General features: G+C 32.6%; 2 protein-coding genes across 6 annotated transcripts in view; one reads left to right on the forward strand and one right to left on the reverse strand.

Annotated features, from left to right (window-relative positions):
• LOC110028147 (phospholipase D delta-like) overlaps window positions 1–2,040 on the forward strand; it is a 30,199-nt gene extending 28,159 nt beyond the window's left edge. Inside the window, exons 6-7 of the mRNA XM_020729887.1 lie at window positions 1,722–1,753; window positions 1,846–2,040. Coding sequence (XP_020585546.1) covers window positions 1,722–1,753; window positions 1,846–1,968 — 155 coding nt within the window. The 3' untranslated portion in view covers window positions 1,969–2,040. The remainder of the gene's footprint in view (window positions 1–1,721; window positions 1,754–1,845) is intronic.
• A 592-nt stretch (window positions 2,041–2,632) lies between these two features.
• Window positions 2,633–16,761, reverse strand: part of LOC110028135 (protein GAMETE EXPRESSED 2-like) — a 28,019-nt gene continuing 13,890 nt past the window's right edge. For 3 of the 5 annotated variants that reach the window (XM_020729873.1, XM_020729870.1, XM_020729875.1), the window contains 10 exons: window positions 14,032–14,340; window positions 11,761–11,885; window positions 10,030–10,247; window positions 9,405–9,632; window positions 7,318–7,553; window positions 5,925–6,163; window positions 4,994–5,150; window positions 3,876–4,030; window positions 3,601–3,707; window positions 2,633–2,822 (listed from right to left, as the gene is read on the reverse strand). In XM_020729873.1, the coding sequence (XP_020585532.1) occupies window positions 2,702–2,822; window positions 3,601–3,707; window positions 3,876–4,030; window positions 4,994–5,150; window positions 5,925–6,163; window positions 7,318–7,553; window positions 9,405–9,632; window positions 10,030–10,247; window positions 11,761–11,885; window positions 14,032–14,340 (1,895 nt within the window). In that variant the 3' untranslated portion in view covers window positions 2,633–2,701. The remainder of the gene's footprint in view (window positions 2,823–3,600; window positions 3,708–3,875; window positions 4,031–4,993; window positions 5,151–5,924; window positions 6,164–7,317; window positions 7,554–9,404; window positions 9,633–10,029; window positions 10,248–11,760; window positions 11,886–14,031; window positions 14,341–16,761) is intronic. The other 2 variants (XM_020729871.1, XM_020729874.1) reach the window with 2 other exon arrangements.

A 16,761-nucleotide genomic window follows, 5' to 3' on the forward strand; every position in this document is an offset into this window, starting at 1 on the left:
ACACTTGAGTTTGATTACTCTTATTAAAGGGTAGATATTCTTCGAATTCTATCTTGTAATTACTTTTGGTTTTAATAAGATATTTATTTTTGTCTTTAACTTTTAATGAATATCTAATACAAATCCCACGTTAGATATGTTACCGAGAGTAGCTGCTAGGGTGCTACAATTAGGTCAAACCTTTTGAATAAGGTGGAGTCATTTCAGATTCTGCTGAAAATCAAGCAATTTCCTAATCGAATTTAGAGTTTCAAGTATTCTATCAAAACTAGGAACAAGCATGATTGGGCCGAGAGAACTTCAATATTACCGCCATCTGAAACTCATTTTGTTTTTCATTCCATATCTATTTGCATAATCAAATCGATATACCTTTGCAAAGGCTCAGTTGCATTCTGCTTAATAAATACTGTATTCGGCTTCCATTGGTTAGTGATTGAAGCTCATTATGTGGCTGTGACTTATATTATTGATATAGGCACCCCCATATGTATTTGATTAGTCAAAATGCTAAAAAAAATCATTTTTTAAGTATGGGGGGTCATATCCGTAGAATTTGCGGAATGGCACATCAATGCTGCCAAGATTTACTCAAATTTAGCAAGAAATTTTGGGATTGTTTGTGCGCTGTTTTTTGAAATTCTATTTCATTTATTACCATCAACCGTGAAGATGACTGTTATTTATGACTTTGATTTTGATTGTTTCTTCTAATATATTTTAGGGGCATTTACGCACGTGCCACCCAATTCCTAGGTGAAGAAAAACATACTTTGGGGGGAAAAAATACTTGCATATTTCCATTATTCATACGGATGTTCTAATTTATAAATTTCCCTAATATATCTAATCTTAAATACGGAAAGGAAATAATTCTGAAATAAAATAAAAGAAATATAAATAAGAAGAGAATAAAAACAAATGAAGGAGTTTCTAAAGTTGTTTTCCAATTCAATCGTCCAGGATCCTTGTCGGTGGTCTGCCGTTCCCACCTTCCTGAATTTTCACATTGTATTTACATATCCAAATCTTTCATTACACATCAAAGTACCATCATTTTTACTTTTAAAAAGTGACGTGCACCTTTTCATGCTTAGGTAAGGTGTTTAATATGTAAATAGGCAGGAATTGAGTGATATTTAACCATCAAAATGTTCACCATCCTGATGTTAGGCCAATCTCAGGACTTCTTGAGTTGCAATCTTATGGAGTTTGATTCACGATATGATTAGTTTTAGTGGGATTGGTAATCATGAGATAATCTGTAACCTGATGGGAAGAAGGCTTGTGGAATTCAGCACAATTTTGGATTGGGATGATGGATTAAATGTGCAACTTAGGATTTGTTAGTCCTTTTAGAGTGACTTTTTGTAGGACTTCATATTCCTATACCGGACCTGAAGAGTATCATGAACCAAACAAAACCTTACGAAATTAGCAAACCAAACCCCCAACATTTGTTAATTGCGTAAGATGACGCCCAAGAAAATGGTGAACCAAATAGCAGTTAACGGCTACATTTTCTATCCAAAATTGATTCAATGCTGCTTAATTATGTGGTAAATGATCATGCCATCCTTTGCAGGCCCAAACAATGGAGATGATGTACAGCATTGTCGCGCAGCAACTCAAAAGCATGGAACTTGAAGCTCACCCACAAGATTACCTGAATTTCTACTGTCTTGGTAACCGAGAAGAACTGCCAAAAAGTAGGGAGCAGGCAAGTGATGAACCTTTGGAGAAAAGTTCAGCGGTAATCTCTTTGGAGTATTCTTTTTTGGCAAATTTACACACCTAGCACACAATTCTTAGTATTTACATGTCTCACACCTAAACTTTCGCAAGTACCCAGTGAAGGTGGAGGCTGATGGTAAGGTTGGCCCCTTACCAGAGCAGGAAACCTTTCCTGATGTTGGTGGTAAGGTTGTGGGAGCACCCACTTCTCTGCCTGATAGTCTCACAACTTAGTTTTTCAGTGGTAAGTTTGAATTTTCTTCAGGATTTGGTTTGTCAATATTTTATTTGTTTTATTTGAGGGAAGATTCGGTTTTCTTGTACATTATCCTTTCTCTAATTATATATTTTATGTGAATTAAATAAATTATTATTATTTTTATGCTTGTAATTTAGCCAATTGCTAATTTGTAGTTGTTAAAACGATCAAAGAGTTGTTTTGATAACTCTAATCACGCAATCGTCGTAAGATGTTAAAGATTATGATGATATTTAAATCTTATTATTTATATTAAACATCATTCAAATTTAATTTAATATATTATTATTTAATTTTTTTAAAAAAATAATTTGAATTGATTATAATTCTTTACAATCTTGTAGCCAATTAATTTTTTAAAAAATATTAATTTCCACGCTTATGTTTTGAAGTGATCCAAACAATAAGATATTATGTGATTAAATATGAAATTTTTGGCATTATATATAATTAGTGGATATTAAATATGAAAAGTGAATTAGCTATGAGGTGCAAATTGCAAATGCCTACCTAAAATATCAACTAATCTTTTCTAGAGACAATTACATAAAGATCACCTGAAATTTGTTATTTACAAATCAATCTATTTTTCATCAATTTTTTCATTTTTTACTAAAATATCAACTAATCATTTCTATTAAAAACATAACTACAGTCCAAATAGAGTGATTGTATTACAAAGATCTAAATAGTTAGAGGCACACTGCTTCAATCGCTCTGAGGCTTCGTTTGCAATTCTATATTTGCAGAACTAACCTTCAAATTGTTGGAAGCACATGATACTGATAGTGGCATTTCAGATTGCTTCGGACGAATTCTTCGACCGGATCTGCAAGTAAAATTCTAAGCGAGTTTACTCAAATTCTCGATCATCATAACCTTATACATACATACCACCCAATTCCCTAACTGTATCTTACATGTCGAACACCTACATTTTGCATTTTTTACATTTTTACCGCCGAAATCTTTCATATCACATCAAAATGCCCCTATGTTTTTCATGCATAGGGAAATGGGGCATGCATGATTGAGTGTATGTATATAAATCTTATCATTTACATACATATGCCCCAATTCATATGTATTTACATATCCAACACCAAAAATTTCATTTTTGCACTTGCACCAAACAAATCCTTCATATCAAATAAATAAATAAAATCACCATTTGAACTACTAAAAGTGAAATACACCTTGTCATGCATAAGCAAGGCAGTAATATGTAAAAATTTAAAAGTTTTAAATGTAAGACATGCAATTACATAAGAATTGAGTGACATGCAAGCAAATCATCCAAAAAATAAATATAAAAACTTAGGCCTTGGGATATGTAAAATATGTATTACATCATTTAGGCCTTGGATATGTAAACCCCCCTAGTATTTAATGGACCCTCTAAAATAGTTTTGTATTGAAATAACATCATTTGCAACAACCAATTCCTTTAAATATTGCTAAAAACAAAATCTTTATAAATAAGACTTGGTAGATATGTAAATACATTAGAATTGGATGATACGTGTGTAAATGCCCCCACTTGTCTATACAGTGGATTAGTAACAATCTCAAAATTGCATGCAAAATTACAAAATGTTCACGGTTACCTTCGACAAAATTTCGAAGACCTCCTCGAGAAGTTAAGTGGGGTTGATAGCGAACCAGTCGATGTTCTATTCAAATTCATTGCATTCTGGAATGGTAAAATATCAATCTACACAAACAAAATCTTTATAATTACACTAACAAACCAAAAACAATAAATACTGTAATTTTAATTTACATTTCATATCCTAATCTTGTAAAACTGCATGAGAATGGTGCATGATTGAACAAACACTAATCACCGAGCATGAAAAATCAGAAGAAAAGCAAAGATTACCTTCTCATTATGATTTTCAGTAAGCTCCTGTCTGGGGTTATCACCATTGTTTCTTTCGGTATGAAGTGCTACCATGCATTTAAAGATGAAGAATAGAAGTATACTGCCCAGAAGAAACAACGTTGCAATTTCAAAAAATATGGCAGATCCAAGCACTGCAAAACAGCGATATCACACCGTCAGCTGTTAGGGTTATAGATGAAATTCTCTTAAAATAGCAGTGTAAAAAAGGAATTTAGCTTATATTCATACCTAGAAAGTTATCATCCTAATATCACTGTCATTAATGGAAGAATTAGTCTAAATGACTGAGAAGCACATCATTATCCAAAAAAAATCACTCACAACATTGGTATTTTTGTAAATATGAAAGTTTCGGCGTGAGGCATATAAATACATAAGAATTGTGTGTTAGCTATCTAAATTTCCCATCTCTCTCTCTCTCTCTCTCTCTCTCTCTCTTTCTCTCCCTATATATATTAAAACGATTGATCAGAGGCTATAATACGAGTCCCCCAACCAGCCTCATATGCCTAACCACTCGATCCCGTACTCCGGCGGGCTCGAACTTGTGATCCTAGGAAACTTAGGACTGACAGCACAAATGCCGACCATAGAGTCGCAGCGAGCGACACACGAGTCTTTTTTAAGAATCTATTCCAACAGTCGGGCAAAGAATAAAGGAAGATTTATATACAAACCACACAATTCATATGTATTTGTATATCTAGCACCAAAACTTCAATTTTTACATGCACGCCGCTTTACCTATGCATGAAAAGGTGTATTTTACTTTTCGCGTTACCTATGCATGAAAAGGTGTATTTTACTTTTCAAAAATTAAAATAATGGTGTTTTTAATGCAATATCAAAGATTTGGGCGGTCTAAATGTAAAAAAAACTAATGTTTAGATGTTAGATAAGTGAATACATAGGAATTGGCGGCATGTATGTAAATGCTTCTAGAATAAAATCATATTTTATAACATTGTCTTCGTCATTTGATTTAATAAGCATTCTGTTCTTGAAAAGTAAATAGAATTAGACAAATCATGATTTGACTTTTTCTAATTTAAAAAAAATTTAAATAATTTATTGGATCAGTAATGAAAACTTACAAAAAGCTGTAGTTGAAGTCAACGGCCTTCTTTTGAGTAAACTCACGCTGACCTCCACGGAGAGTGGAAATGAAATGATATCCGTACAATCCAAGTAGCAGCCGTAATTCCCCAAATCATTAACGGTGATGGTCAACAGTGCATCAAGATTTGTGCCCTGAAATCAGAAACAAATAGAAGACATTAATACCTGGTTTTCCGATAAGAACTTTGACTCCTCCCTCCAACCAAAAATATAATTTTGGGGCATTTACATACATGCCATCCATTTCCTATGTATTTACATATCTAACACTTAGACATTGTTTTGTTTTTTTTACATTTATACAGCCCAAAGGTTTCATATCGCACAATAAATACCACCATTTTAACTTTTAAAATGTCAATACACTTTCATACAGGGGTAAGATGGCATACATGTAAAAATTGAAGTTTAGGTGTTAGATATGTAAATAAATAGGAATTTAGTGTTATGAATGTAGATCTTCCTATATCATTTTTTTATAAACGAAGTAGTTATGGTAACAAGTTTGAGGAATTACTAGAAAGAAATGTCAGTACATTGAAAAGTTCAATCTAATGAATAGAAAATGAGTGATATATGTAAGGTTGTAAACGAGCAGAGCTTGAGCTAGTTCTGGCTTGACTCGTGTTTGTCTCATTCGAAATTAGTTCTGTTTGAAATTAGCTCGTGTTCGAAATTGCTCGTGAACAGTGTGTTTGTGTTAGACTTGATTTATATATTCTTGTTCAAGTTCAGCATGCAAGACTAATTTGGACATAGTTTTAGAACTTTTTAATGTGAACTCATGCGGTTCATCTTCTAAAACTTTGAAATTGAGTGGAAAGGTTGGTTTCAATAATGTAACAAATATAGTATTAAAATGCAAACAGCTAAAATTTTTTAGACCATTTTAGCATACAAAAATACCTGAAAAAATAGTCGTTGCATTGCATTATTACAATCCCTAATTGTCCCTTGGAATCGAACTCCTCTTCCTTTGATAACAAATTGGTTATCAATGGTTACAAACGTCTGCAAAGGTTGCCATTGGTTGCTGCTTTTAATCTTCAATTCAGAAGTCTTGATTAGATGAACAGGAAGAGTTGTTGATAGAAGCCCATCATTTACTTCCACAGAAAACATGACCACCAAGTGAGACTTATTACCTAAAAGGAAAAAAAAAGAGGTTAACAAAATACAAAGTATTCCTATGTTAACCCAAACAAGAAATGAATCCAACAATTAATTATTTGTGCTAGGTGATGAAATAGATGATTTAATAAATAATAAAATTATTTAAATATGACTTAAAATGAATTTAAAATTATGCAATGTACATAGCTTAAGAGAAATACATTATGAAATAAAAATCTTATGCAAAAATATCAATTTCTAAACTAAAAAACTTGAATATCTCATTAAAATGCTTGATTGAGGCTTGACATGGAGCTCGTTGAGAAGTTGATTAACCATAAATATTATATAAATGTGTAAAATAAATATAGATATAAATAACTTAACCTTAAATATATAAATAAAAAAAAGTTTATAACATGTTTATCAATTTTCGCAGCCCAATTCTCCTTTTTGGCGACTATTTACATACTTCATTTAGCATCAAATTATAGGAAAAAAAAATTAAAATTGTAAAATTTAAATTGAAAAAAAGGAGGCTCATAGTTGAAGTTTTTAGCTACTTGATGAGTAAGTAGTTTATTTGTTTAATTAAATTTTTTTATCATATATAAGATTTTGTAAACCTTTAAAAGCTGAAATATTATATTTTAAGCTCAAAAGGCTCGATTTGTTTGACGGTTCACCAGTTTGAACGCAGGTATATTAGGTCGTTTTTCTATGCTAATCAAACTGGCTAATAATTGGTTCATGGTCAAATCGACTGAACCGGGCGGTTTGATCCGATTTAAATATGTGTGTGTGTGTACATCACCTTAAATAATTAATGATGCTTTTTTAAAAAAAATCGTCAATGGAATTGATTAGTTGTAGAGAGTATTTCATCTACAGCAAAGGTGGAACAACTTTGGTTAGGTTTGATTTATATCATAGGTTTAGTAAATCTTAGTTGAAGTGTGCTATTCAGTGGTCTGACATTTATCTATACAAATATGACAATGAGGACTATATGCTAATACATTATAATTTCAAATACAGTTTTGCATCTTGTAAAATAATTTGAAAGAAAATAAGTAAATGTTATGACACACCAAAAAAATTTTTATTTCAATTAAAACGAAAGTAAAACAATATCAAAAATCAAAATAAAAAATGATCCTATAAATTTCCAGGCATAGCAACGTACCTGTGTAATGAAAGATATCACTATCAGAGATTGAGAATTCAAAGATATCTCTTTGTTTATCAAAGATTTGAAAACCATCACTTGCTTCCTTCCCCACGAGTGTTATGAACTTGGGCACATGAATCTTTGGAGGATCATTAATCGGCTTAACAAAAACCGGCACATGAGAATCTAGTAATCCATTTTTATTGGTCGCATACAAACTGATAGTATCGTCTCCATAGAAGTTTTCATTACTAAAAAGCAAGAAAGTAAGCTTCTCAGAAAATGAGAATGTGTGATAAAATCAGTAGCATAGATATTAATATTAATCAATAATAAGAATTACAGGTGCCAAAGAGGAAAATGACTTGTACAATTCAATCATATCGACTACATATTTATCAGTATCAAATTGGATGATCATTACAAGTATGTTAAAATATTAACCATTTTGCAGCAAACAAAAGAAACTAATGATAATTGCTTATGCCAGCTTCAAGATATAGTATAATAAAGATCAATAGGCATATAAGGAAAAGATAAACTCCACCTTCGAGATAAATGATTTTAAAATAAGAGAGCTCACCTTCTAGAATATTGGGTAGCACCTATTATTCATAATCTTCCACAAAAAACTTAAAAGAAATAAAATATTCCAAATTTTAATGAAAATATGACACTAAATAGGATGCAATGGAGAAAAAGGATTCATGTAGCCGACCCCACTTAGTGGGATAAAGGTTTTGTTGTTGTTGTTGTTCATTGATTTGCATTTACTTAGATGAGAAGTGCTTCTACATCTTTTCTGCATTGATCTTTTAATGCATCGAGATAGAAGCATTATAGTATCTATGCTCTTAGATAGAGTTAATATAATAACCACCAAACTGATTATAATAATAATAATAATAATAATAATAGTAATGCTAATATTAATATTATTATTTTCTGATACACTACATATGTAGTTTGAAAAATATTGTAAAACAAATCCTGTAAATTCAACACCTTAATTTTAAATGTTTATAATTAGACTACTACTAGTGCCGTTCACATAGAATCTTTACCCCCTCCGGCCTTCAAAATTCTCATTTGAAAGGCTGAGGTAGGCCTGGAAAGACTTGGGCATATTTGTATAAAAAATGATCTAAATTTATTAGAATAACATGAAAATATGACACTCAATAGGATGCAATGGAGAAAAAGACTCATGTAGCCGACCCCACTTAGTGGGATAAAGACTTGTTGTTGTTGTTATTGTTGTCGTTGTGGACCTTTAGACTACTAAAATATTGGCAACTCAAAAACACTTTTGAAATGCCCACAAAATGTCGTAAATTCTATTCACAAATTAAAGCAAGGTGGGGGTGGGGGTAAGGGTTAAGAAAACTCTTAACTTGATCCATTCATCTTGCCTTGTTGATTCATTGGTAATTTAACTATATTTCTTATAACCTATTTACTGCCCATTTCACAGCCCAGGCTTAGCTTATTGTTTGGAAGAATCAGGAACTAGAGGTGTGCATTGTTTGGAAGAAACCAGAAAACTGAACGGAGTCAACCATTACAAAAGCATCAATTCGGTTATTAGTTATAATTTTGAATTTCTTCAAATTCTAGTTATAAATTTGATTTTACTTAATCAAACAAAAGAACAATTAAACTAATGTCTTCAAACATTAAGCTAATAAAACTCATAAGGTATAAGTAAACAAGTGACAAAAATATCATTATAAATAGTATTTATTCAAGACATCAAATTATAAACTTTAACAAATATTATTTTGTATTTTTTTTAATATATGTTACTGATGTTCAAGAAAACTTGGTTCATTATTAAAATTATTTATACTTTGGTTCATCCAAAATCAAACCAAACTAACCAAAAAACAGTACATTTTGATTTTAGTGATGCCAAACAAGCCTTCATAAAATTTTAGAACTCCTAACGGCAAGAAATATTAAGATGCTTTACTACAAGCTAATGACAAAAACTGATCAAAATAAGTTAACTAGAACTAGCAAGAGGGAAAACATTATATGACAGAACATAGCTTCTTATAAAATAGCAAGCATACTTCTCAAGTAAGGAATAACAAGAATACCTGAGATACTGAATCAACTGAAGAGCAGAATTAACAACTTCAATCGGCCCCGTTAAGACCAAGTCCTTCCCTGCCCTCCCACCTCTCCTAACTGAAAGCATACCGCCCACTGGTTCAAAAATTCCAATCTGACTCGGAGCTAAATAAACAGAACCAAACTTCGCACTTATCGTAAGAGAAATATTTTCCATTTTATCCGAATACCGTATTTCAAAACCGGGAAAGCCTCTGCATAGATAGAGGTGAATAAATCTAACAAGACATTAAGGCACACAAAAGCATCTGAAGGAATGAAAATAGAAGGGGGCACTTACATACATAACACACAATTCTTATGTATTTACATATCTAACACCTAAGCATTAATATTTACATGCAAAACATTCAAATCTTTAATATCACATAAAACATATTAATGACTATTTTTTAAAAAAGAAATACACCTTTTCAAGCATAATTTTATGACACTAAGGTGCTAAAAGTGTAAAAAATCAAACTTTGCAGGTTGGATACGTAAATATATAAGAACTGTGTAGTATGTATGTAAATTTCCCAAATAGAAAATATTCTAACCAAACAAATCACTAATGAGTGCGCCATAAACATGTCTAGCAAGGCTACTCACCCAAACTGAGGACTCAACACATCTTCAGTCACATTAAGTCGAAGAGGTAAAGAAACAAATTGAGGCGGTTTGCAAAGGACAGAAATGAAAGCAGCACCTATAGCAACATTGTTATTTGAATCAGTGATGTTGTACAAGAAGGAATCATTCCCAAAATATCCTTTAAAAGGGGTATATCTGAAAAGTTTCCCAACTAGTAAGAGTGATCCATGAAGTGGCTGCCAAAGAAAATTAAACTTAGATTTCACAATCATAAATTTCAAATGCTTGATATGAGAGTTGGCATGTTCAAATAATATAATCACGAAGGCGGAATCTTTACAAAAGATACACACATTTGGCATAGAGCGCCATCATTATTAGTGTACACATAAATTATGCCAGCATGGATCTCGAGGAGATCCGACAATCCAAGAGTGAAATATTTAGAATAATCTGTATAGTCCCTACTCAAGTAGGGGCATAAATTAACTTCACCTATTACACCCTTTTTGACTAAATAAGGAGTTATTTCATGAATTAAAAGTTACATAATTTCTCAATTCTACTGGTCATTATAGTGCACTCTCCATCTCTTTCTCTCTCTTATGTACTACTCTCTATTCTTTAGGTGTGATTCATGGATCTAGATTCAGCAATTAGACTTTCCCAACTACTTGGTTTTCAATGATTTGGAACCTAAAAGTACAACCTTTTACAACTTACCTCATGCTATCAAGGGAATCAAAACAATAATTTCAAACTTCAATTGGAAGATTAAAAAAAATTAGAGTGCCAACATCATCAGCATTACACCTTTACAAGAGAAAAAAAATTAACACAGGTAAACGAGGGAATCTCATCATAACTACAGACCTCATATTTGGCACATAATTGTGCCTTCTTTTTCTATTATGATGATGCCACCAAAGGGATCAAAACAATCCTTTCCAACAAGCCCACTTAAAAACGGAAAAGGAAAGATATCACAACCATCAGCACTTCAAAATAACATCTTGATGAGAAAAATTGGACAACAGAAAGGACCTAATCAGCATATTTATCCCTATCAGTCATTTCTGTTTTGCGTCCACAAGGCAATTATGTTTGTCAATCTTTCCTGAAACACAAGTGCTAATATCATATAGATAGGGGAGTTAAAAGATATTGTTGTTGCGAAGTGACAGCTAGCTTTTTTTACAGGCACTTCTTAATTTAAATATGATTTATATGTTTGAAGTTTCAGCCATCAACAGTCTAAAGAAAACATCCTGTAAATTATGAAAAATGTCTGATCTAATGATATCACATGTAAATTGTTTGAAACATCAGGTTCAGAGTAAGCAGAATCATTCTATAACCTGTGAACAAAGTAACACAACACAAACAGGAACACAAGCTAACAATAAACTGTATTGGAACAAATGAACCCTACCTATTTGGTTGTCAAACAATAGTGCTACTTGGTAGAAAACAACTACCAACATTCCGAAACACTCAAAAGATAATAATATAAACTTCTATCTCCCATGCTTTAGTGGCAAATATTTCGTAGAAAGTAGAGGTTGAAAAAGCTTTATAATAATTTAATTCCCTTTCCTCATTCTTTCTTCACATGCTTGAAACCATGCAAAATGCTTCCATGTCAACATTCAAATGAAAATGATAAATTAAGGATGGTTCAACAATGCAATTTATACAATATTTTTACTAGGCAAGCAAAATAAGTAGCGATAGAGAACAATGGCGTACTTTAGAAAATTCACTTAGGCTAGCTTGTCCATCTGAAGCATAATCATTGAATAATACATCAAAAACAACTGATTCGTCCTCCCAAACGGAAACACTGTCATTATTAGCTTCTGGAAAGTACTTACCTATAAAAAAACTTAAATTGTGTCAAGAATTGCTGTAGAATACTTGGATAAAGAAGATAGAATAAAGAAATAAAGTTGCTGCTTCCCTGTCAACCAAATAAAGAGTTTTGATGAAACATTTTAAAATGTTTCCAGGATATAACTATGCCTTATAATCACACATATCTCCCATGCTCTCTCTCTCTCTCTCTTGAATTCATATTGGAAGATTCTTGCATAGTTTGTGAATTGATCACACACAATAACTTAGATATTTATGAGGATCTTTAAAACCATTACCCCATGCTTGCATGAAACTTTTCCTGCAATTAAAACCTCAATTTGTAAGAATCTTGGATTTGATTTCTTTTCTTAATTAATTAAAAAACCATATGTGAGATACAAATCCGAAGTTCCATTGACCTCCTTATCATCATCTTGGATTGATTCATTATCATAACACAATTGCATTGAGATAAAAGATTAAACCATTCCAACTAACAGTTTGAATTTCCTTGAATATTCCTTTAATTTATTTAAGGCTTGAGAAAAGTTTGAACTGACGAGGAGTGTGGCGTTGGGCTCCATTTCATAGAATAATTTTCATAATTATTTTTTGGGGCATTTACATACATAGCACACAATTCTTATGTATTTACATATCTTACATCTAAACTTTCTTATTTACACAGATAACACTCAAATCTTCAATATCACATAAAAAATAGCACTAGTATCACTTTTTAAAAGTGAAATACACATTTTCATGTATTGGTTTAAAGCACCAAAGTACTATAGTGTGCTATATATGTAAATTTTCCTCTCTTTTTTTTTAAATTTTTCCTGGTCAAATGTTATTTGCCTTAAAAAATCCCGGAGCTACCTCATGGGGAGCTTGTTGAGCCATGCAGGATAAAAACTACCATTACTTTAGCTTTACCCATATTTTAGTGCCAAATTTCTATGCGGCTTTCTACTGACATTTGACCATATTTAAGTCTTTCATATAAACAAAGAGTGCATTGCAATTTAGTATCCCTGCATGAATAATTATACGCCTGTAAAATAGTGAATAAACATTAAAAGTTTTATAAAGGTTGAAGTCTGTAGAAAAGTGAATACACATCAAGAGTTTCATAAAAGTTTTCAAACAAAGTCTTCTGAAGTATTAACTTTGGCAAAGACATATTGCCCTCCATACCATAATTTAGATTTTTAGTCCAATATTCACTTGAAATAATACATGAGAAAGTGTAAAAGGTTTAATAAGTTAAACTGTAAGGAATATTAATGTCAATGAAAATGAAATGAAAGGAGGCATCAAAGGATAAAAAACCAAAGATGATCAAAATCGGATAGTGTTGAATCCAAAAATGTCCGGGAAACATACCCAAGGAATCGAACATTCTATTAGAAATTGATTAAGAGGCAGAAAAAGAGAGAGAGCGGTACTAGACAGCCAAAAGGTGTCCCTTATCATAATATGGACCCCCATAGGTTCAAATATTATAAAAACATATACCACTCCCCTCATTATTAAATTTTAAGAGGCAATGTTTTGGTAATTACCGAGTTATTTGCATATAATAAAACCGGGGACGATTTGATCGATGAGGGTTGTTGATCGCCTGTCAAGCCTTGATTCAGTCAATTTATAATCCGAAAGAGTGATTCCCGTTGACTGTTCTAAAGGTTGATTACCAACATACAATATTTTCTCTTGGCGTCTTCTACCGATCGTTCAGATAACGTGCCTTCTTCACCAATACTCATCTGGAAACGATCGTTGAACGCTGCGCTTGATCGTCTGTATCTTCTTCCTGAGCCACCCACCAGCTTTAAGATTTGTGCTGACATATTTTTATGTGTACATGTAGTAAATTATATTCTCCTATAAAAAAAATCAAATAAGCATAATGATCAATCTGCTAAATAGGCCTATGGTGTTAGCTATGGCAAAGTCTTCTGCGACGTATTCCATCGTGATTTTCTAAATTTATAAATAATGAAAATATCACTAAACTAATTGCAGTTTTCAGGTTCTATTTCTTTATTAAATGCTTACAAGTCACAACCCAAACCCTGGTTATCAAATATCTATATTTTTCATGTATTTGCATAAAAAAAGTGAAACTCAATGCTGTCATGCTATAATTTCTATGCTTACTCTCATGCACATGAAATTTGACGGGACAAGGCGATAGAATTTTGTCTTCAAATGAGACGCAAATGTTAAAACTCCCTGGAGAAGTTGGTAAATAATAGCCAATATATAGGCCATCTTTACTCTCAATAAAAGTTGTTTTCAAAAGACTTGTGTTGTTAGGGCCTTGAAGTTGCAATTTCAAATTTGCTTCTTGTGATGGTACATAATTCCAGAATGAATCTACAAGCTCCACTAATATTTCAATTTTTCCAATACTTCTAACTTCTGATTCAGAGTTAACAACCTTTGACTTCACAGTGTCAACTAATCCTGAAAAAAGAAAAAGAAAATCAAATTTAGGGATGGGGGAAAGAAATCAGTCAACAATTATTCCACTTCTCCATTCATCATAAATAAATAAATAAATAACTAAATAATTGCATGGTTTATCATAAAATCCCACTTTCATATTTGCAAGCGCATCCATAAACTATTTAGTTAAGAATAACTGAAATCCAAAGTTTTGATCAGTTCAGTATACTACAAATTTCAAAATCATTTATGAGGATTGTATGCAGATTTATCAATTTTAAAGAGTAGTTAAATTATAAGTTGTTTGAAACCATGTTGATAGTGTGCAAGGCTTTAAGAGAAGACAATTGAAAAATTCTATAACTTTCCTATGACACGCTATAATAATTATGAATTTGAATTCAAATATATCAAATAGAAGAATAAACATATGAGATGTGGCAATTTGACTTTGAAAACTATAACTATTTTATGTAACTGTATCAACACATGAATGTCACTTTAAATTTTATTTCAAATTTCATAAAAATTAAATTTTAAATTCATTTAAATTTAATATACAACCATCTTATTTAATAGCTAGCTACACAACAAAAATAATATATATATATACATTAAAAATAAGAACATAAAACAATCTTTGTAGCATTAAGCTGAGCTATTAAATTCCAAAATGCAAAATAGCTTAGGTAAATTCAAAAAAAATATTCTTTCAACCCATTGAGCATGTTTATACCCGTCAAGAGATGATGACTAAACGTATTTGACTGCTTCTAAAAGAATTAATTAAAATCCCTCTACAGTGTTAACAAACTTCTCTATTATTCAAACAAACTGCTAAAAATAGTCTATTTAATCACTCTTCAATCAAGATAAGCTGGGCTAGAATCTTTAAACAAAGATTAATGAAGAATATAATGAAGAATATCATAGCAATTTCTCTTGCTCAAAAAATCAAAAGAAATTATTAAATCCTAGTCTTAAAATGTGAAATAAATCTGAACAAAAGGATAATTATAATTTTTAATTCAAAAGAACTTAAAAATAGGGCATCTTTCATGTCAAACATCAAGATCCCTATAAAGGTGTTGACCTCAATTTTCGTGAGGTCTAGTTTTTCTCGTAGGAGTTAGGATCTAGCCTTAGGGGTCTTCCTGCGACTATCTTAGAACCTTAGAGGTGGTGCCCGCCTCGTTTTAGTTCGACCTGTTTCCGTCCTCTTTTGGAGTTTCGCGTGTGTGGTATCGACTTCTAACACTTAGAAGGATGAAACCGACATGAGGAAACCCAAAGTGAATTCCTATAGGACCTTTCCGAGCCTTAGGTCGGCCTTCTGCACGATTCACACTCCTGCGCGCACCAGCTTCGCAATTCGGAGAGTCGACGCGTCCGATTGCTGCAATTCGCATTGCCTGCACCGTTATTTGCCGAGGACTCGAGTAAAGCACTTGTGACGATCGATCGCGGGTCGATTTTTTTGTGAAATTTGAGTTTCAACGCGTTTTTGACCTGACTGTCGACGACGTCGTCTGAACGACCTCTGACGGCGAAACGGACTGCGCCGGCACGTCCGGAACGTCGATTTTGCTTGGGGAGGATACCCATTTTGTCGCGTCGCCGTGCTCGGGTAAATCGTATTTTAATTAATACATATATGTATATATATATATATATACATAGATATATATATTAAAAGCGTATCAATGTGTTAAACTTTTTTTAAAAAAGTCATACCCAAAATATTTTATGTGATGTTAAAATTTAAATATTATTGTACATTAGAGACAAGTTTAAATGAATTTCAAAAATATTAAAAGACAAAAACAAAAAGAAGTACAACTAAGGAGGGACCAAGTGAAAGCAAAAAAGGCTCATGAGGGGAAGAACATATGGCTCACCGACAAAAGACCAAATGACTCATTTGACAAGGATAACCCTCCTCCTGAACTGGGCCTAGAGGGCTCTTGGGTGCAGGTTACTGACCACGACTTTATATATGCTTAAAAATACAAGATAAATATGGACGTAATAAATATTTTATAATGGTAAAGTCACACTTATCAACGCAAGTGTACGTATCGCTCAAGTAATATAGGTCTCTAATGGAGTCCTAGATATCGATCCCACAGGGAGTGGTTTAGAACCGCGAGCCGCGGGGTCCGAGAAGCGCCGTTGGCTTCATCTTCTGTAGGCAGGAGAGTTCCTTTTTTTGGCTCTTTGTCCCGATTCGAGTGCTGTGGGCTTGGGGGTGGCTTTCTTTTCTCTTCTTCTCTGTTCTCTGCCTATAAGGGAGGTGGCTGGCTGTTTTGGTAGAGGTTGTTGTTGAAAGGTTTGGCTAGAGGAGACTGTGAGGGAAGTTTTCTTTTTTCGATTTGGTTGCCTGTGCTGTTGTGCTTTAGCATTCTTGAGGTACTCTTCTTCCCCCCCCCCCCCCCCCAC

The sequence above is a fragment of the Phalaenopsis equestris genome, unplaced genomic scaffold (assembly GCF_001263595.1).
Source record: "Phalaenopsis equestris unplaced genomic scaffold, ASM126359v1 Scaffold000491, whole genome shotgun sequence".
Taxonomy (NCBI): domain Eukaryota; kingdom Viridiplantae; phylum Streptophyta; class Magnoliopsida; order Asparagales; family Orchidaceae; genus Phalaenopsis; species Phalaenopsis equestris.